The sequence below is a fragment of the Catharus ustulatus genome, chromosome 9 (genome assembly GCF_009819885.2).
Source record: "Catharus ustulatus isolate bCatUst1 chromosome 9, bCatUst1.pri.v2, whole genome shotgun sequence".
NCBI lineage: Eukaryota > Metazoa > Chordata > Aves > Passeriformes > Turdidae > Catharus > Catharus ustulatus.
This window is the reverse complement of record NC_046229.1, coordinates 6,740,109-6,763,120: the sequence shown is the minus strand read 5'-3', so window position 1 is coordinate 6,763,120 and position 23,012 is coordinate 6,740,109. Positions and strand designations below refer to the sequence as shown.

The window sequence follows — 23,012 nt, the reverse complement described above, 5'->3', positions numbered from 1 at the left end:
GGAAAAGGCTCTTCCTTTATTTTTAAATTATTCTTAGAAACTCAAAAAAAATCTAAGACCTAAAACAATGCAAAACCTAATCTCTTAAATAACACCACATCCATTTTCCTACAGCAACAGCTGCTATTTGGGCTGAATACTCCATGTTCATAGGTGTTTATTATCAGAAAATTATACTTAGAGAAGATGTTTGGTAGAAATTAGTTTAGTGTGATCTTGAGCAATTACAGAAAATATGCAGCATCACCAGAATGTCCTAAAAGGCAAATTATAGAGTACAGCTAGAAATAACAGGAGAGCTTCCATTCAGAGCTTATTCAGCAAGTATACTGCCCCACAGACTCAGCTTCTGATTTTCTAGCTGATTGTTTGGTTTTGTGTTTGGTGCTTTTTGTGGGTTTTGTTGTTGTTGTCTATTTGGGGTTTTTTGGTGTTTGGGGGAAGGAGCAACAACAGAGACACACAACTACTAAGGTTTTATTTGATTGCTGGGAGGTGGGTGGGAAATACCTCTCCCACAGCCAGACATGAAAAATTACACATGCTGGGAAACTATCATTGGTATTCACTGCAATACCTCCATTTTTATAGCTTAACCTTGCTCTGACTTTGCTCTGGTACCCAAAGACTTTTATTATTTCACCCATCAACTAAGCATGCAGTTACACATCCCTTAAAATAGCCTGACAAAATATATTCAAGTTATGCCAGCCCTCAGAGTGCCACAACACCAATACAACAACCAACCTTCCATCATTTCCCAGCACTCCGCAGCACACTGGATTTTCTTACCTAAACCTCATGTGCTCTATTTGCCCACTCAGCTACACTTTGCACAGCAACCTGGAGGGGTAGTTTTCCCAAATATTCAAAGATTTGACTTATTAAGTGTTACTTCATTAGAATAAGTCTAAAATTAAAGCTGTGAGCAGAGCAGTAGAACAGAGCTGGCCAGCGCATCCGCTGGAACCATCGATTCTCCTGCATCATCCCTCTTGCCCAATGTCACCCTTTGTTCAGCCAAAAGTTTCCTTATTACAGCCAAACTCATCATTGTCACTCCTGGACAGGAAACATCATGTTGAAGTCCTGCAGTGGAAACACTAAGTGCAAAACAATCTTTTCATTCAGCCTTTAAGAGTATGAGCCAATAATTCTTTACTTCATTAGTGTTTCCAATATTCATTTTAACATCAGTATCACTGCAGTAACTGGAATTTCCTGTGACTAGAACAACAGTAGTAAAAAAGTTTCCCAGACTATTTTACTAGTAATAGACTTGTTTTTCCTTCAAAGTATATCCCACAATAAACCAACAGATGCAAATATAATCTAGGATACTCTTCTGGGATAAGAAAAAAAATACAGTTCAACACCTTCCAGGTGCTGCTGTATAATTTACCTGGCAAAACTATTTTTATGGGGTTTGTAACAACCATTTGCAGAGTAAATTCAGCTTGTTTTAAATGCAAAACGAGGAAGGAAGAAAAGGTCAGATTCCACAGCGCACAAAAATAGAAAGACATTATTATGGCTCCATTTCAAAGTTGATCACTTCATAAGGGTAATGTGTGCTGGAGTAATTACAACCTTTGATACAAACCTACGAACTTTAGAATGATAACCTAGGAAATAAAAAACACCTTCAGGGACACCAGTCCTTTTCATCTTCTGTTGTCAATCAATCCCCTGTTTTCATGCCTCTGGCACATTCGCATTAGGTCTAATAAGATATCATTACCAGTCTGTCTGCCCCATCCAGCCACAACCTTCCTTCCAAAAAGGCTTAAAAACAAACAAACAAAAGCTGTCCATTGAGAAGAACAAAACTAATTTCCCCTTCCAACCCCAATGAGATATCAGGGGAGAAACAAGCTATTCTATCCTGATTAAAATCCAAAATATCATTATCACAGTCTGGCCTTAAATGTTCTTCCTGTAGTTAGCCAGCTAAAAGGCAGGTAAATCCAAGGCAAGCTGGTTTCCTTACAATGGCATTTCAAAACAATAATCAACTTCTCTCTTTTCCCTCTATTGCTTTCTTGTGTTAGCTGAAGTGTTTCAGGGTAAAGCTTTCTACCACTTTCAATTTTAGAACGAAGAACATCTCCTACAGCAATAACAAATGTAAAGAAAATATTGACTATAAATTTCTATACAATTATTACCAAGTACTTAGAAATGGAGCACTTTCTTTCCCATTGAACAGCTGAAGCAGGCACAAGAACTGCTGTCTTCTCTCTGCAGAGATGTCTGTCACTGCATAATTAGAAATGGTTCCATTTAATTTTCAAACTGCTACAGAAAATCTTCACCATCTTCTAATCAGTACTGAACAAAGCCTGCAATATGAAAGAGCATGAAAGCTGCACTGCCTTTTTAGAGGCAGCTTCTTTCTAACATGGTGGATGCAATACCAACCAAAAAAATTAGCTTCCATCTGCTTTAGGAGCAGTCAGTCTCCTCTATGTGCAGGTTAAAACACATAAATGCACACTCTGGCTTCTTCACATCTGCAGGACAGAAAGAGGAACAGCAGGTTCCTCATTCCACTAAAAATTACAAACTATGATCTTAATTTGACAATTTTGCTGATTTTTTTTTTAAATAAACAACAAAAAAGAAACCAGAAGTTTGCCAGAGACCTCAAACCCTCTGGCTCTACATTATACATAACATGTGCATTACTATGAGGTATCATTCATACTGCAAGTATTTGGATGCTGTATATTCCAGTAACAAGACCTTAATCCTGGCAATGTGTGCACGAGACAGGGATCCATGCAGCTCAGCCTCAGTGTAATAATCCACGTTTCCCTTCAACGACACAGCACAGCATTCTCAAGTCTGCAACACAATACTCAAGTCTAAAATGAGACTTGCAGCTAATTGGGATACAAATTGATATGACATGATTTTGTCTCGTTTACCAAAGCAGCTCACAACTACTTCAAGACAACTACCACATTGCTCACAAAAAGCATTTCATCAGGAAGACAAACACAAAATTATCTTCCCTTTCTTCCTATTTCTTTACAGCACTTCCCTGAACTGTGAGCTTCCCCCTCAATCACAGCCAGTTTCTCAGAATAAACCACAAGTTCAATTTTCAAGAGCAACAAGAAGTTACTGAATGTTCATATTAACCCAACCTTCAAGAAACACCTCTGCCCCATTCTCAACATCCATTTTCCACATCTTCAGTTTTCTGTTCTTCCTCCCCTGAATTCCCCATATGAAATAGGTCTGATAAGCAACCATCCTTGAAAGGTCAAAACATACCACCCCTAATGCTGGTTATAGCTTAATTTGACTTTTCCAAGAACAGATGACAATCTGTGAGATCGGTCAGTTCCTTCTCATTGCTGTTGTTTGCTTGTTTCCAAACTAAAGGCAACCACAACAAAACACTCCCCTGGCAGAAGTTCCCTTAGAAGTTCCAAATTAAATTCACAGTCATGCTCAGACCATAACACTCACTGAGCAAATGCAAGTGGCAACAAGATGTTGCAGAATGGGTTCAAAATGGGGAGATAAAAGATCCTTGAGATACCTACAATTAAAGGGAGAGAGGAGGGGGAGATAATCACCTTCAGTTTGCAACCCTTGTTCAAACATACTCGGTGTAATAAATTTCACTGCAGTTACACAGTGCTGAAGTATTTTTACTAATCAGTTAAAACACAATTAGCACAGAAAAGTTTCAAATTACTGAAATTACAGCTTTGATATTCAAATAAAGGATGTGCAGCCCTCTCAGACATTGCAGCTGCAAAGCCATCTGAAAATACCCTCATCTCACTTGGAAATACCCAACGCCCCAGCCATGCTAAAGGAGTGTCAAACCAAACACAGGAAAGAGAACAGAAAATCAGACTCAACAGCGAGCTTGAGTGCAGGTTCATGTGTCTCTTGCTCAGTGCATGTGACCAGAGCAGACCTTACTGCTCTGCTCACCTTTACTGCTGTCAGTCACCATCTCAGAGCAGCCACCACTGCACTCCCTACCCCCATGCCCTCATTATTTTCACTTCCTCGTGCTCTCCAACAGATTCTGAGCACTGCAACACTTGTGAGGACTTTTTATAACCCAAAAATTCCACATGTGTTTCCACGTTGAAGAGAACTGTCTTCAGGCCTGCTTGACTGACTAAGACGATTCTTATGCAACAGAAGAAGAAAAAACAAACAAGCCAAAAAAAGAAATCCCCGCACAAGTGGTCAACACACAGAAATAGCTCCCTCTGTTTAACCACTGTTGTAAGCTGCAGCCACAATGGTTTTAAAGATACTGACAATTTTTCTGCTTCTGTCAACATTATCACATTTGTGTTTAGTCCCCCATCCATGTGACCAAAAAAGTAAAGAAATTCTACAATGAAAGGATTACACAGCCTGTAAGCAGTGTCTTGCTGTAGAACACACCAGAGCTGACACCCCACTCCTCTCCCCAAATGAAGAGCCAGAGCAGCTCTGTGAAAACTTCTTTCCCTTCAGTGAGCAGATGTTTAAAGCGTTTTCACTTACTTGAAGACTACTGAGAGACTCAGACAACACTAACTTAGCTATTTTAATATAAAGCAAGCTTTCACAAAAAGTACTTCATGAATCTATACCTTTAAACTCTTAAAGACACATTTGTTTTCTCCACGTATTTATTTACCTTTCACTGAACTACCCTTTCTTCCCTTGAAATGGCTGATATTCTCAAAAGTGAACGATGTAAGTGACTGCAAACTGTGCAGCCTTGCTGCCAGCTCTCAAAGTTGACTTCCATGTACTTAAGCAATTCATTAAGCTCATTTACCCGCTCTGCTTCGTGTAAATTCACAACTGGCTATCAGACTGAAGCATCCCAAGCCAGGAGGGTGAACCAACAGGCCCACCTCAGTCTTATGTCAGGTAGGAATGGAAATTTCTCATCTCACAGCTAAATGAAATTAAAAAGTATCAAAAAGTGCTGTTCATTAGCTATAGCAGCTCTAGGGAATAAGACATGATCCTAACGGTACAGAACAACCTGTGCATAGTGATTCCATTATCGAGCAACAAGGATTGGGGTGAGGTGAGATCACACACGAGCACGGAGCAGTGCCAAGAGTCTCCAAGTTTCAGGGCCATCACCTGCACAACTCTTCACTGTGAGGCACCTGTATGGGCACTACGTGACAACAGTGTCCCCACACCACGGGGTGCAGCAAAACCAAGGTAAAATGACCTGCCAGCAGTATCTGCGGTGGCAGGTCTCTGTTAAACCAAGGAATTCGTCTGTCCCTCCCAGGGTCATCTGCCCACGGCCTCGCTGCCCCGGAGAACCCCTCGGTGCCGGGTGTGCCCGCGGGGCTGGCACCGGGCACGGACACCCTAACCCGGCGCTATCGCCTTTCAGCCCCTCCGCGAACACTCCCCGAGCCCGGCCGCCCTCGGCGCTCCGGGACGGGGCTCGCTGGGCTCCAGCCCGGCGCCCCGACTCCAACAGAGACAAAAGACGGACCGCGACGGCCGCCGGCGCAGCCCCGCCCGCCCAGGGCCGCTCCCCGCCCGGGGCTCCGCAGCCCCGGCAGAGGCACCTGCGGCCGGCCGGGACCCCGCTCCCCGCCCCTGGCACCCCCGGGTCGCGGCGCGGGGCTGCCCGCCCGCCTCCCCTCGGTGCCGTTCTCCCTCCCTTCCTCCCTCCCGCAGACACGGACACACCCCCGCCCCGCCGCCACCTGACAGCGGCGGGGCAGCGCTGCGGGGCTGCGGCGGCCGCACAAAGCGCGGGCCCCCCGGGCAGCCCTGCGGCGCTCGGCCGTGCCCGCGGGCGGAGCGGGCGGTGGCGGCCCCGCGGGCGGGCCGGGCGCGCAGCCCCGCTCGGTACCTGTGCCAGGGAGAGGCGCGCGGCCATGCTGTTCCATCCCCCGGCCGGGCCGCAGGAAGGACGCGCCGAGCCCCGCCACTCGCCGCACAACTTCGGCAACTTCCCCAGCCGGCCCCGGGCAAATCCCGGCACCGGATCCGCGCCCGCCCGCCGGACGGAGCCGGAGCCTCCCCCGCCGCCACACGGCAGCGCAGCCGCGCGCAAAACCGGGCGCGGATTGCCGGAGCCGGAGCCTGCTCGAGACAGCTGCAGGGAAAACCCGGAGCCGGAATCCTTGGCCTGACACGGTGGCAAACATCCCCCACTGCCAGCTGCCGGCCTCTCCTTCACCTTCCCTGTTGGCCCTGCTTCTGCTGGAGATGCTCCCAGCATGGTGAGCGGTTGCAGTTCTCCAGCCTGGTCATGACACAGGTGGGGGAAGTCCCAAAACAGGAGGTGAACCAGGTCTGGGATCAGTTGCAACAGAACTGGGCACAAGGCCCAGGAGGAAGCAGCACGTGAGCCCAGCAGGATGTCCTGACCCCACACATCCTCACAGCAGCGAGGAGCAGCCCTGGGCTCGGCCTCCTGCTTCCCTCCACTCACAGGAAATTAGATGCCTGCCCAGGCCACTCATCATTGTACGTGTCCTTCTGTCTGTCTGCTTGTACTCAGGGGAACAGTGGCTCTTCTTGAAGAGAGTAACCAGGAGAAAGGGATGAGCAACCCTTATGGCAGGAGAAACTATGAGACATCACAGGCAACAAGACACAAAGGAAAACAACAATAGAAAACAATTGTGTGGGGCTGGCTGAAAACAATACTTGTGTCACCACTCATTCTGCTCCTCCTGTACCCACTCACCTCCTCCCACTGGCTTATTTCCACTCCTACTCTGAGCTCTGCACTACCTCAGCATACATCAGTCAGCGAGGGCTGAGGGAAAACGTTCCTATTTTTAGACTTAACCCCAAGGTGGTTTAGGCACACATTTAAACCTCAAACATGCATTCGAAGCAGTATGAGGAAATTAGCTGAAGTCATACTTGATTACTGGAAAGCCTTCCCAACATGCTTTGTTTTCTTTATCTGTTTGTAATTCTCTACCCCTCTGCAATGTTTTTGTCCTCCTCAGCTCAGTTGTGTGCTCATGCCCCAGCTCTGCATCCTGACATTCCTCAGCTGGCAGTCATCCTGAGCTGCTAGTGCTCATCATCTGTCATAAAATGTGGGATCCTCCTTCCCACCTATTCCTTAATAAAGGTTTTATAGAAGCTCTGCTTTACCAACCTGTTTCTCAGCCATTTTTTTCAGTAAGAAAAAGAAGATACGGAGGGGAAGAATATAAAAAGCTAACAGAATAGATATAAAAATATTCACACCATTCACATACTCACTGTCACCTCCCTACTCCACCTCACACTTCTCTCATAAACAAAATCTGTAGAAAACAACACAGACTTCACATTTCTAGGTTGAGTTTTTCTTCCTTGATTAAAATTGGAATACTATTTCAGAATAATTAATACCTAGAAATTAAACCAGAAGATTGTAAAGCTAGAGCTGTGTCTCCTGGGGAGAGTATTTTTGGGAGGGGGCTCCTTGGTAGGCATTTGGAGAGCCTGGGTTTCTGAGCTGCCATGAGCTCATGTGGATGCCCTTTGCTCTGTCAGTTTTTCCCTTCATCTCTCAGTCTTGCAGCTTGGCAGGGACTGGTGGCCTCTCAGGAGACAGGTTACACCCAAGCTGATGTGTTCTCACTGCAAAGAGAAGGAAAATGCAAAACAGGGACCTGGGATTTGGCTCTGGAGCTGGAGGCTTGATGCTGAGAGCTGCTGTGAGCAGAATTTTGTGGGCAGGCTGTCTGGCTCAGCAGTGTTCTTGCTGCTGTTCCCTTTTTCTCCTGGGTGTTGCATCAAGTATTTCCCACCAGGTCCAGGAAGGGACCCAAAGCTGCAGCAAGGCTCTGGAACAAGCCTGTTGAGTCAAGGGACTTCTGCAGAGCTGTGTCACCCCTGAGTACATTTAAAAGCCCTGAGTCCCCTCAGAGCAGGACACTTGTCCAGGAGGGAGGTCTGCTCCAGCTGAATGACCACTCCTGAACCTTTGTGTTAGAAAATAAACACAACACCCCTCTCCATTTTACTCCCTCAAAATGAAATGCACAGCAGTCTGCATCCAGAGAGCCTTTCCACAGTGTTCTCCAAAGCTGCTGCAGCAGACTCCAAGTTGCACCTGCAGCTCAGGAACAAGCAGGCAGTGCCAGGTACGTGGTTATGTACCTTCAACCTGGCTGTGCACACTCACAGTCATCAGGCATGACCACTGTGTCCACACTCAGAGGGCAAGAATCACTCAAGGAAAACCACTGGAGCCTCTACAAATTAAAATAATAATGAGTTTCATATAATCAACACTGAATTAGTGTGGTCACGTAGATCTGTGCTGTTGTTGATCATTCCGTGCATCTCACAGACAAATTGTCCTGGATGTCTCCAACCACCAGGACAGTTAAAACAACCAGCTCAGAGCCTCAGACATGTCTATAACAATTACAACAGCACTGGTCAGCCTGCTGATAGTGAATGATTGTACTGCAGATTTTCACGAATCTAGAATGACAGCTCCCAGAAAAAAACCCAGCTCTGTGCTTCTCAGATGGAATTGAGATGTCATCACCTGACATTGGATCATAAAACTGGACTTCATACTTACCTTCAGCCAAGAGAAAAATCACAGCCACTAAAATACTCAAAAAGCTGTTGGCAGGTTTGCAAAACAATGCCCTCCAATGACCTTCTTGGCTTAGCCATGAGCAGCTCACCAGGGCTTGGCTAGGGTGGAAGAGCTCCTGAAATCTGGAACAGGGGGATTTTCTAAATGTACTTCCCCTCTTATTTTCTCCTCAGTGGAAACCCCATTCTTCTCTCTATCCCTTTGCTGACCCCATGAATCTTGACCTTTTGCAATATCTTCTGTGAATTGTGTAAGGAGTGCTGGGTTTCCAGAAAAGCTTTTTAAGAACATAAGAAAGTCAAAAGATCAATGAACTGCAAGAACTTTAATAGTTTCATTTTATATCTTTTTGCATTCAACATGAATTCTCCTGCAGGAAATGTTTATCTGTAATCTGTTCTGTAAGAACTGCTATATGTTGATTTTTTTGTTGCAAGATCCTCTACTACAGTGCACTTGATACCCAAAGGACATGGAAAATAGTATTAGCATGCTTTTATTTGTAAGTATAATAGGATTTTCTATGATTCTAAGTACTGGCATTTTGACAAATAGATACCAGAGCTCAGTGTTCTTTATTGTTTCTTTAAAAGTGCAATGCACAAGGTTATGTCTACACTGGACAAACAAGGGACTGCTAACAAATCAAAACTAGCCAAATGGCTGGTGAAAGCTGGGCCCTGCAGCAGCACAACCGTTTTGGTGCAAATCTCCACTGTGAAACACTGTGTAAGAGTATAAAATGACTTGTTCTGGTGAACAAGCTGAATTTGAAAATGTGCTGCAGCAAGACAGCACAGAAAGGCTCTCCACCAGTCAGAGTCAAACACTAATGACCTCTGTTTTATAGATCTCCAAATACATTTGTTAGTAAAGCTGGTAACATTTTAATCATATCCAATGGTCTCCCCGGAAATAATATCTTAAGTGTCCACCTCTTTCTTTCTTAGAGCTTTGTTTTCCCTATGGATCAGCACACAGGAAGCCCAAATCAGCAGACAGGCATTTAGTGTGACTTGCTCTGCTCGTTCTAGGAAAGGTGTTACTACAGCCCATGAGCACTCCGGAGGCTGAGAGAGGAATGACTCAGTCCTGTGTCCTGCATTCCTGAGCACTAAATGAGGTACCCAGCTCTCTGGAATTCCAGTGCAGAGCAGAGCAGTAGCTGCAGCATTGTGTAGACAGAATCAAGGATTTAAAGGTAAGAAGGATTAAGCAACTTTGAGTTTTACAGAATAAAAGGAAACATATGCATCAATACACAAAATCCTGGCCAAAAATAAAGGAATCCCTGTTCTATGATCAAAGACTGTAATGCAAGGGAACCTGCCCGCAGGCAAGCAGCCTGTCTTACATTGCACAGGTTTCAGAGAGCCAAGCAACACCCACACTCCTCACACAACAGCATTTCCCACACCTAGGTTACTGAAAGATCCTTCCTGAGAAGTAAAGATCATCACACAAACTTTAAGAACATTTGGACTGAGGGGATCCTTTTATCAGAAATCTCTGAGTACTTTCCAGGACTAGTGGCACAAGCTGGTTTAGAAAGTCACGACTGCAGGCGTGCCTCTATCTAGAAATCCACCCCAGGACATGCTTTGTGTGCTCTTTACATTTTATGTAGCTCCAAGTTTTCTAGACAAAGGGTAACAGATAGGCTGCTATGTTTTAAGGCCACAAGAGAACACTACAATCATCTAGCCAGACTCCAACAGACCTTCTGCAGAGATCTGTTAATGTCTGGGATTCTTTTGCATAAAACATGCAATCTGTGAGTCCTACAGTGTATCTTCTAGGAGGGTGTCTAGTTACTAGAGTATGTACATTGATCTTTATGAAAACTGCATAGGAATTAGCTGCTAATTCATCTTGTGCTCTTGGCTTCTTAAGGTGGTTTGCAGACTTTAAACTTATAGCAGCTTTGAAAGTATTTCAAAGTGGGTTGTGGGATGATCAAATTTATACAAAACTGTAACAGTACTAAGGAAACACAAACTAGGATATTAAAGTAACTGCAAATTTCTTCATCTCTCAAGTGTTTTCTGTTCAGATGTTCAGAAGTCTTTGAACATATCTGAATTTAACTCCTTCATATGGCAGAAACAGAGTACAGTATGGAACCATTGTACCTCTTTATTTTGTAAAATTATGTTGTCTGTATTTCCAGTATTCAGAAATCCAAAGGCTAAAATTATTTTTGTAGTAATTAGAAAGAACCACCTTGAATTTTTATTAAGAGAATGGTAAAATTAAAATAACCTGAACAGGACTTGAGTGAATCTCTTTAATCATATTTGAGGGAAGAGCTGGCAAATCTGAAATGCAGTAGTACACATCCATGCTATTTTAAAACATACACAATTTATCTTTTCATTAAGACTGTAAGTATATTTTCTCAAACTAATTTATATTAGCAAGTTTCATGGGGCTACACCTCATGTTGTAAAAGAATAAGAGAACATGTAGATATATACCAGAGGTCAGCTTGTCCTCTAGATAATTAGCTGGGTGACTGACAGCAGAATGACATTTTTCATTCAAGACCATATTTGAAATGCAGAAAAATCTTCAAAAGGCATTAATTGGACATGTCCAGCTAATGCAGCAGTTGGAGATTTCGCTGTTCCTTGAACAGCTTAATACATGTTCTGACAGAAATAGAACAAGCAATAGCACTGCTGAAACAGCTTCAGTCTTCATTATAAATTAAACACATCGATACCACAGTGTGTAGTGTGTATTAAACAAATTGAGGATTGAAAACTACCATGTTTACAAAGTAGCAGGCAGAAAAGCTTTTATCAACAGTTTCTTCTGTTCCCTGTTTCCTTAGGCATGTTGTCTGTGCTATAAATCCAGGGAACACATTGCTCACCTTTCTGAAACAATTAGAAGATTATTATGCTTTAAGAAAACAGAAAATATTAAAAAATAGAATGTACATACTGAATTCCCAACCTAGAATTAGTTCACTTTGCCTTCACAACAATTATTAATTAATTTCAGAATTATAAGATACATTAAGTAATTAGATAAAAGAACATTTAGTAATTTTTCTTCTCATTAAATGGTTTGTCTTTAATACAAACTCATGGCTGTTAATGGTAAAAGACCCTTTCTATGGCATTACTGAAACTCTTGATACTAATAACTGTTTATTCCTGAGATTTCCTTACTTGTCCTCCCAATTGTTTTCATCTTCCCATCTATTCTTACCTTCTCCACTTTCTTTCATTTTCATCTAGTCTTAATTACAACCCTACTCATGTCAAAATGGTTCAAAAAGTATTAAAACAAAATAACACCAGTGCAGTAACATTGGTCATAAGACAAAAAATAACTTTTACAAATCACAGTAACATACTTTGGCAACCCAGTCTTCAAGCTGAGCAATTCAAGTATCAACATTTAAATCATATTTTTAAATTAATCCTTATTCAGGACAACACAATATGCATATTTAATTTTATACTAGTAGTTAAAACTTCTCCTAAATGTAAATCATATTCCATTTGCTTTCAGCAATGAAGTCTCTCACATATGGGAGCTGCAGTGACAGAACAGAGATCTCAGCTGGGTAAAAGTAGTGAGTGCTGAGGTTCAGTGAGGAGATGAGTCAAAAGCCCCAACAATAGAGGAAAATCAATCATATTTGAAAAGGTGTTAATGTTTTAGCCTTCAGAGTAGATAAGGACAGAGATGATTCGACCATTTTAGTTAACCTTGATCAAGTGACCTTTAAAACTGTTGTTGCTGCTATGGAAAAGATCACAGATTATTGACAAATACAGTGAGAAGCAAGAGCAAAGCATTGCTTGCCTACATCTGTATGAGTGCAGAGAGCTGTAAAGGAGCCTGCAGATTGCACTCTGTGAAAGATATCAAATACCAAATTGCAGTGCTCTTTCTGCAGGCAGAAGGAATTTCCACAGATGCTTTTTCAGCTGCATTTCCCCTTCTCAAAAGCACAATCCTGCTGCATGTCCATAAATGAGAAAGCACCATGTGGAATTTTTTTATTTACAGCCCTGTAGCAGGGAGTGGAATCTGTTCTGTTACTTGGCCAACTATTGCACAACATCAGCATGCAAAATGTTCCTTTAAGTGCAACACATATAATCCCACTGGTGTCAACACAAAGGACTAAGGAATGTTCCCTTAAAACCTCTCTTTGTTTTTTGTACTCCTGAATAATTGACATGTAATTACATTTTTTCACTCTTCTACATCAGGTTGGTACTATCAATATTAGAGTGTAACTTGACTGATGAGATAATACCAGAATATATTTGCCTTTATGAAAATGTTATAAGCACATACAATAAATATCATTGCTAAGTATCAAAGACTAAGTATTTTCTTATTGCTGTAAAGCACAACAGCAGTAAATAGTTCACAATTCAAAATATGTTCTCATTTGATTGCACACACAGCGCAATTAAAATATGAAATATTCTTAAATATGACCAAGTTATTTGCTTAATGATTTATTTGTTTACTGGTTTGTTTGGCTGGTTGATTTTATTTGGGTTTTTTTTGAAGATTAAGTTGCAGAAGTAATGGAGCAGTGATTCAGCCTCAATAGAATTGTTCAGGTGTGCATGTAACTGATGAGATGCAAAAGGGCATTAATGGAATTTGAACTCCATCAGCTGACAAGGACTTGCTTTTCTCTGTGCCACCTTATGTTCCTGTCCTTTAGGTGTAATAAAAGACATCTCACCTGTTGAACAGGTGAAGCTAATACAGCTGTAAAATGATATTGCTATGCAACAACTATAAAGTGAAAGTCTGGTGACCAGTCATAAAAAAATGTTTCTTTAAGTGACTTTCAGTAGCATTTAAAGCAGCTGTGGTAAATTATTCCAGTGTAATCATCACTATGACTTCGAAAAATACATAGTGGATTCAGTAGCTTCACAACAGTTTTTCAATCAAACTTGCTGTCTTGACAAATAGAATTTCATTTAAATACATTCTGGTTTGAAGAATGCACTGCAGAATCTGAAACTCTTTCAATTCCCACTGTTATTGGCAATAGTAATTTAAATGAGATTCACAAAATATGAGAAACAGTTGAAGAATTTTATTTATAAGTATCTTCAGCAGATTACCAAAATTATTGATGATGATGCACAAGCATCAAGCCACCAAGATTTTTCAGATCCCCATATCAATTAAATTTGTTAAATCAGTTCAATGACAAATAAATGTGACCTTCTCTAGAAGGGCAGCCATTCCCTCCCCAAGATGCTCACAAGACAAATAGATATCAGATATAAAACTGACACAAAGAACACTGAGGTCCAAAGGAGAAAAGTATCAAGGTTTAGGTATAAAATAGAGACAGAAGCCATGCCAGTAGGTAAGGTCAGATAGCTGGATGAGTTTGGTAGAAACAGAAGATACATTCTTCCTGAAAGAATCTCCATGATTCAAAAGACATTCAAATTCCATCCCAAACTGAAACATTCTTGATTGTCAGTCTCTTTATATTTAGTCAAGATACATAATTTTTTTCCTGTTGAAATCAGGTTTAGAGTAATGATTTTCCTTACAGAAATATCTGTACAAAATTATTTAATTATTTTCTCTCTCCTTATGATAGCATTAATGATGGTAAATTACAGATACACAGATGAGAATGAGAAAAACCACTCCAAAATCATCACTAGAGCTATTTAGGCAACTGTAAAATGAATATATAGATGAGCTGCTTTATTTAGCTCAACTCCAATTCTTCTAAGTAGGGAATACATCCCAGGCTAAAAATTAGCTCTGGGTCTCCTACAGAGGACTGCAGAACAGATCCATGTTGTGCTAGACGGCACAACTGCCAGCCCAAAAATACAAATCATGCAGGTACCTTGTAGAGAGAGGAAAACCTGTATTGCTGTATTTAGAAATACAGTATATAGTTAGTAATTGAAAGAATGAAGCAGAAGACCTTAGGTGGGAGTGTGTGGAGGTTTTATGTGTGTTTTAACTGTATTTATCATGTGTGTTGGACAACAAATTAAAGCAGAACCTACAGCCAAGACTTTTTGCTGCCAGTGAGGCTTGAAAGGGGAGAAGTATCCAAAGATTGCTTCAGGAAATGGATGAGGAAACTTCTCATCAAAGTCTCTGACAGAAGCATAGAAGCTTGGATTGCTTCCTTGGGTTTCTAAATCCCTTCATGGATATGTTTCAAAGCAGGCTACTGGAAATTACTGTATTTTTAATTTAATTTCTACTTCAGGAAACGTGGTAGGGGCAGGACTGGCAGCTTGGCATGTATAACAACTGGCACAGATGAAAGCCAGCCAGATGGCATTAGGCTAAAAGAGTTCTCTTGTCCAAAATATAGCACCCACGTCCTTGGCAGATTCTAAAACCAGCACAGAGTCTGTCTCTGTCTCCCTTTACCATTATCACACAGCTGACTTAAATATATACCTGCAGCTCTGATCCCTGCCATACAGCTTTGCAATAACTTCACAAATTTCTCACGCAAGGAGAGCACTCAACAGGATTCAACAAGGAAAAAATTTTAATTAGACCTCTTTTTCTCTCAGGTAACTCAATTTTTTAACATTGATGGAATAATGTTCATCAATTTCTGTAGCTCTTTGGGGATTACTAACTTAAAAAGTAATGGAATTTAATACTTGAATAAGCAATGTAATATGAAGATCTATTTTTTAGCAGATGAGCAGATTAAATATATCACAAAAAGTGAAATGCCTCAAATTTGAGATGTTGCACATTTAATTGCACATATGCAGTTATGTGATTAAATTAACTATGTAAGCTACTTGAAGCAAGAAGAAATATTTCCAAGCTCAATCTAATGTCATAATTAAGACTCTTCATGTACATCGAATAAGAACTACCCAAACAATACAATATATCTACATTTGGTCAATTTTCTGTTCACAGTTTATTACAAACTCTACTGAAGTCTGATCCTCATTACCAGAGGACTCAAACCTTGCCAGTAATGCAGTCTGGGAATTTGCTTAATGTGAAAACCTGTAAAAAAGAAATATAATTATCTAGAAAAAGAATCTGTGACAAAACTGCATTTATCCCTCAAATCCCCTGGCTGGTTCTAGATTTACCATTCCTTCCATCACTGTACTATGGGAGCCAAATTTTCTTCTCATACACAACTGCACAATTGCTATCCAAGTCTATCCAAGTCCACAGGTTCAGAGAATTTCATGAAGAGCAGATGGTCTTATGTCAGTCTCTACTGCTTGCAAAGAAATCTTCTCTATCTCCAGCCACCATGAGATTCAACAGCCACAGGAGTTCTGCACAGTGCTCATGAGAGGGAAGTAAAGTGTTCCCCTGAAAACTGGACAAGGAAATGCCTAAAATTGCAAGCTGACTGAAAGAGTAAAAGGAATTGAGTCAGCATTCTGGGGAAAGGAAGGAAAAGGGAGGAGTGGAACAAGCAGTATATTCTTTTAAAAAAACAAGTTCAAAGCACATACCATAAAAAAGATAAGTGAGATAAGTGCTACTAGTATGCCATAAATAATATAAGATTCACATAATGCACCATTAAAGTTTATGGATCAAATCCTCTTTCCTGGCCATGATGTATTTAGGCATAACAAAGACTCTCACAGAGCTGGTTACAGCTTTCTGATTCACCACCCAGCCCAGTTCATCTCTGGCACTGAGATGGGACTGGAGATGATTCATTAATGGAGAGAGCCAGATTGACTCTGTTTAAAGGGGCTGTAAAACTGGCTAATATATTAGTTCATTCAGAACTTTTCCATCCAGAAGAGAAATTTCCTGGACCTTGGGTGCTTTTCTCTTGTTTTGCCTTGTCTGAGGACAGTGAACAAGGCCTAAGGCTTTCCCCACCTAAGCCCCTTCCAGCTGTGTGAATGCTTCAATTTGTCCCAAAGTTTATTTGGATGTGTCATGCACATGTACATGCACATCCATGCTTACTGATCACTAAACTGCAAAGCCAATTCAAATTTCTTGTGTTCAGGGGAACTGTAAGCCTGGGTGCAATGTGCCCTCTGAGCATGCATAATCTGAAACAGATGGCTCAACAGATGAGCTGCCAAACACTCAAGGCCAATTCAAATGCCATCCAAAAGTAAAAGTTATGTGGGATAAAAGTTTTCCTTGTCCTACTGCAGATAAACAGGGCCTATCGGCTTGGAAGATGATTCTCATTTTCTGCTTGTCTACTTATTCTTTTCAAATATGGTATGCTCTAGAAAAAAAAAAATAGTTTTACCAGCTGCCAGCATTTTCCAATCTCTTGTTTGTTTTTTTGTTTTGTTTTAATAAAGCTCCATACTCTGGAGTGAAGAGATTGCAGAGCTTAAGTTAAAAAACGAAGCTGACAAGAAAGGAGCACAATACAGGAACTTTCTGGCCCTCAAGGTTGCAAAGAAAAGGTTGAAAATACGAACCCTTCAGAAACCAAATTCCTTTTTACCTCATGCTTTGGTTGGCAAGGTTTAAGCATAAATAAATAATTTAAATTGCATGGAATATGAAGTGTATTGATTTCCCATTTAAACACTCTGATACATGGTACTAGAGAGGTCTCCCCAGCTTTTCCACAGGACTCTCTGCCCATAGCTTGCCCAAGTGGAGGCATTGTTCCTGCAGGCATTATTATGCCTTAGGCAATGCTTTCACTGTAAAGTAAACCTGATTTGAAGCTACCACATGTCCTGATTTTCCCATAAAGACCATTTTTTGACACCTGGATTTTTTCCTGAGGGTGCACACATACATCTATGTACATCTATGTCTATTAATCTGTCCATCTCCCCAGACCCTCTATCTAGAGGTCTTTATTTCTTAACACCAGGAATCCTGACACAGGACTATTAATACATTCAAAAAACCCAGACAATGGCAGATTGCATACTGCAGAGTTTCAGTGTGCATGGGAAAAAATGAACAGTTCCAAAAAAGTAATTACACAGTCTGAGCACTCACAGTACAGATTATGCCCATGTTGCTGCTGGGAACAGAAATGACAGCCATCACTTCAGTCAGCCAAGCACCACTGAGATCAGTCACACTGCAGAACATTACCTATGCTTCACACTGCACCAGCTGACACTGCACTGATTATCCCCTGAAATGTTTCAAGTTCTACAATACTACAGTTAAGGATTCGTGGGTGTAGAAGATTCAAGCTAAAACACACAAAGAAATTCTAAATTAACTCCACATTCAAGACAAAGGGTGTAAGATTGGTCCACTACCCACAAGAAAAACAAAATTACCATCTCTGTGTTTTAGAAATTCTGTGCAGTGAGTAAATGTAATGCAGGGACTGTAGAAATTAAATGTAAGATATCACTGCTGATATTTAGCAGATTAAATTCTCATTCAAAAGCGTGAAGCCAAATAGATGTACTATTTTACAGACAGATGGGTTAATGTTATAAGTGACAGCTGGATCAGGGAAAACTCTGTGTAGGATTTTGTTTTCTCTAAAATTGACAGATATGTAAGCCAAAATGTGAAAGACAGATAAGACAACAGCTCATTTCCTACTGGTTTTGCTGTATTGAGTAGAGCTGTATGTGTCCTGTATTTGTCAGACTGGAAACATAAAGCAGAGAGTGTAATGCTAATGATACACTCAGATCTTCCTCTTTTGCTTATGCATTATGAATAGCAGAGATTAACTGGGTAGATACATGCTTTAATCTCTAAGTCAGTGCAATAAATTTTGCTCTTGATTATGTACATGTAACTGCATCAACACCAAAGGAGCACAAAAGTGTGAACAACATTTGGGCTGTTTGGCCTGGAGTGGAAACACCCAGCTAAACTCGTGCTTTTCTTTGCTGGTAGCTTATTCAAGGTTCATAATCTCCAAACTATACTGCACATTTGACCAGTAAATTAGAACAAACTATTTATAGTGTATACTTCAAGTAAACACACCACTAGAAGAAACTACAATGTCCTAAACATTACCAATTTCAGCTTGTGTTATGCAAATCAAAGTTTCACTGTACTCTGCAGATTTTTCATTGTTAGACTTCCTTGTAAGTACATTCCTTACAAGCTTATTTTCAAAAACTAATTCTCTTGGGCAATGGAAAGCAAATTATGTAACTCTCCATTTTGTCAGCAGTCCAGAGAATTTGGTTAACTCCAGTAGCATTTAGAGATATTAAAATTAATGTTATTGTAGGGTTTTCTCAGAAGTTATATTGCAGTTACTGCTGCAATAGTTTATTGGGGCACTGGGAAGTTCACAGATTGAACTTTTGAAACTTGGAAGCAAACAGATGCAACAAGGCCTGGATTTTCTTGGCTTACAAAGTGAGCAACAGAGCTGCCCTGTGTGTGCTGCTGCCTATGAGCTAAGTAGGATTTCCTTTGTTTCAGTTAATGACATCTGGGCATATTTCAACAGTTCTGAGCAACTTCAGCTTCAGCAAAAATCAGCAAAACTGTTCATAATGGAAAGGGGCAAATAAGGTCTGATTACTAAAATGTAAAAATTAGGCTACGATATTATAAAAGATCCCACAGAAATCCCACTCTTTTACTGAAAAAAACTCTGACAACCCAAAACTCTCCTTGAAAAAAACAGTTAAAGAGTCCCTTGGTGAGAATAAGTCCCTAAATGAAAATAAGAACATAATATAAAAACAGCAGTAATGGCTCAGAATAAAGGTCTAAACAGTCCAATATCCTGTTTCCAGCAGTGACAATAGCCAATTGCTATGTAAAATGGTAAAGAGTGGAAAATGTAGTGAGACTTCCCTGGTGTACTTCCCAAACTTCCAATTTACAGTTCAGAAGTCACCTGAACTGGAGTTAATTCTTGTGAGTGGTTGTTTTACTTTAGACAGCAGCTTAATGTATCCAATAATAAGTCTGAGGCTTTTGTCTTCATCCTACCAAGACTGAAACCTCACCAGGGTGTGCAAGGGCTTTCCCTGATCCTTGAACCTGAGTTTTCTTCCTGCTCACACCAAGCTGATGGAGCTGCAGGAGGTGCTGCTCTGAAGTCTCACTTCATCTGGAGATCTGATGTAGCTGCGTTCTGACGAGTCTGCCAGTTCACACATAAATGGAATATTCTCCTGACAGCTCCTGAGGGCTGACACAGTAGCAAAGCACCCATCTGCTTTCCAAATCCTGGTCCAAGTGCACATCGTGATTTTTGGGGAGCAATCGGAGTTTATTTTGCCTGTTCTGGTGGCTACTTATTTTTCTTCTACTAAATTAGTTTTCCCTTTCTTTTTTCATTTCTCATAGAAGAGGGAGAGAGAGAACTGAGTAGGATGAAACACATAATTTCTGCATTTTTGCTTTCATCAGATAAAGGAGAAAGCAAATCCTTTAAGCAAGCATGAAAAAGGATTTTTTCATTCTAAGATTAAAAAAAATTCTTCTCCAGGTTTCAGTAGGATAAACTTTGCTAGTTCTGTCTTATTCTTACACAAGAAACAGTAACCCTAAAGAAAAATCCTTCTGGCATCCCAGAATCAGGGCAGTATTAAATGAGGGTTTATATTGTTCATGGACTACTCCCACATACAAATCCTTGGGACTGATGCTAGACCTCAAGAAAATTTATTTTACCTTAAATTCCAGAAGAATATGTAGAGGAGACAGAAACTGATTCTACACTAACACAATGGAAACTTAGTATTAACAGATACCTCTTTAATACTTCTAGTTATGGAAATTAAATGAGCAATAAAGGCACACATTTACTTGTGTATTATGATGGATTGCTCAGCTCTAGGTCTCCTTGGCTTTACTTTCATCCTTCCTTTCATCACCTGTTTAGTACCCTAAAAACTACCACAGTCAGATGTCTGTTACTTACCTGGGGGAAAAAAAAGATAGGGAAAAAGATATTTTTCCTCCAGATTTAACCATGACTTTGTACCACCACGTATGGATACTGTTCATAACAGCCTAACAATATGCATATATTTTGGAACCTACTTGAATGTATAAATATCAGTTTTAAATACTACTTTTGATAGTGCTGCATCTATTAATAACAAATAAATACAGTGTACAAAGAAAAATAAATTGTCCTTAACTGAAAATAAACACAGCATACAATCCTTATGATTAGTGACAATACTCTAAAATATTGAGTTCTTACCTTTTCCCTTGCTAAATTTGCTACGCATCAAACTCCACTGTAAGTCTAAATTTTGTGAGAAGATGATGATGGGTGTATTGCATTCTCGCTAAACTGACTACAAAGAGCAAGTAACCTTACTTGAAACATGTTAATAGGGCAAACACCATGGAAAAAGGTGATGGGGAGAGAGCTTTGGGAAAAGAAATTATGCTTATTTGCCTTTTTGTAGCAGTGGGCTGCATACCACAGCTGCAATGAAGGAAACATTCCAGTTGAGCAGCATTCCTCCGTATCTTTTCAAAGTCTCTGTGGAGGCTAAAGTAGGAATCACTTACTTGTGGCTGAGAAAGTAGCAGGGACTTCTGCATTAAATTTTAAATACATTCTGCCCAGAGGATGATGAGATGTTTAAATCAAATGATGAGGCATTACCCATCTAAGAGATGCATTAGGAGTATGAAATGGGATTCAGCATGCTGTGAATTCTAAATTCCTGTACTCAGCAAAGAATCATAGACTCCCACAATACCAGGTTGGAATTACCATACTATCCTCAAGGATAATATGATTCATTCTTTCTTGGCATAAGTACAGACTAGACAATATGGCCCAGCACTCTGTCCACCCTGAATTTTAGAAGTGTCCATGGGCTGTTGATCTCAAGAGTAAATTATGATATTGTAAGTTTTGTAATAAAATAATACAAAGATTACAATGAATTGTTCACCAAAATTCATTGTTGATAGATTGATTTTCAGATTACAGATCTCAGCCAGTGTAGAGATGGAAAATAGCCTATACAACTATTTCTTTAGTATAAAGGCTAGGTAATTTTAATATAAATCTAAGACAAAATAATTTTAATGTTTAAGTTACAGCATTTGTTAGAAAGTGCTTCCCTCATTAAATTTTTACTGCTATTAATGTCTTCCCCTCAGAACACTGAAGGTCTCACGTGTGATCAGGATATGTGGGAGGAATTCTTTGTCCTCTGATTAAAGTGAGGGCAGAAGATAATCACATTTCTTAACAGCCAAGCCCCTCAACAAGCCCAGAAATGTACTTCTTGAGGAGACGTTGAGTCCTGAAGGATCAGTCTACACTCCTGCAACTCTCAGATAATGTTTATGTCACTGTGCTGCAAAACCTGAATTTAAGAGATCTCTTAAGAGACCTCCCACCACAATTTCAAGTTTTGTTACTGTTTCAAAGCCACACCAATTTATAATGTCCTTAAAACGTGTTTCTCTGTAGACCTTGTAACAGGATTGGCCATTAGGTGAGTCACCGGAGCTGTTTAACTGAGCCCCTCCACGCCCTGTTTCTAAAACAGTGCAACAACATCTGACAAACTCCTCCCAGTCCTGCCAAGTGCCAGTGCCAGTGAGGTGAGTCAGCTGCGTCTTTGCTGCATCATCCCCCTGACAGACAGGGCTACCAGAGAGGATTAAATAACTACACACAGAATAAATCTGAGTTTCAGCATCATCTCTGTCTTAAATGCAAGAGAGAGTTTTCAATGGTATCACGGTTTGGCTGAATATATTCCATGGGTTTTGAGGAACTGGCTCTGATATTCCAGTGCTCTCCAGGGCAGCTCCAAACACACCATGGAAGGATGGATGAGATTCTGAACTGTAGGAAGGCAGATCTAATGTTCAAAAAGAAAAACCCCTTCTCTTGTGAACTTACACCAAACACAGTCATAAGCAATAAGCAGAAACAGAACAGGGATACTGAGACTTGATGACTTGATTCCCACACGACCCGCTGTAATTGGATTTTTTCCAGAATATGTTAATATGGAGTCATTTAGAAGATTCAGAGAGGTCTGCTTGGCCCTTAACGAGGTTCCTCAGCCCTGACCTAGAGGAATTTATGACAATTCATTAAAATCAGAGAAAAACTAGATTAAAATGGACAGATTTGGGAAAATGTATCACTAATGGTTTTTATTTCATAGAATCATAGAGGAATTGGCAAGAAAGGTGCAAGAGAATGATTTGTTTGCCTCAGAAACCAGCTACTGTCCTCCTTCCACTGTCTTGCTGATTTTTTTCATAAACATTTATATTAAAACCAGTGACAGTACAATAAATCTATTCAGTAAATCTACTTTCAATGGCACTTACTGTCATACTTGATTTAATTATCCTCTTTGAAGAATGACTGCTTGTAGGGTGAAGGTGATTCTCTCCCATCTATCTTCCTCTCTGTAATCCCCTAAACCAAACATAATTCTGAAGAAATAAAATCAAAAATGCTTAGGCTCTGACAGTGCTCCTATTCTTAGTGTAGTTGGGATGTGCATAGAGGGACTAGAAAACA

General features: G+C 40.6%; 1 protein-coding gene across 5 annotated transcripts in view; it reads right to left on the bottom strand.

The window, feature by feature from the left end:
• EPS15 (epidermal growth factor receptor pathway substrate 15) overlaps positions 1 to 23,012 on the bottom strand; it is a 66,352-nt gene that overhangs the window by 39,844 nt on the left and 3,496 nt on the right. For 3 of the 5 annotated variants that reach the window (XM_033067856.2, XM_033067855.2, XM_033067852.2), the window contains exon 2: positions 22,817 to 22,924. The exons of 1 other annotated variant lie outside the window; for it this stretch is intronic. In XM_033067856.2, coding sequence (XP_032923747.1) covers positions 22,817 to 22,885 — 69 coding nt within the window. In that variant the 5' untranslated portion in view covers positions 22,886 to 22,924. Of the gene's footprint in view, positions 1 to 5,860; positions 5,983 to 22,816; positions 22,925 to 23,012 lie in introns of those variants that run through there. One more of the 5 variants, XM_033067854.2, reaches the window with a different exon arrangement.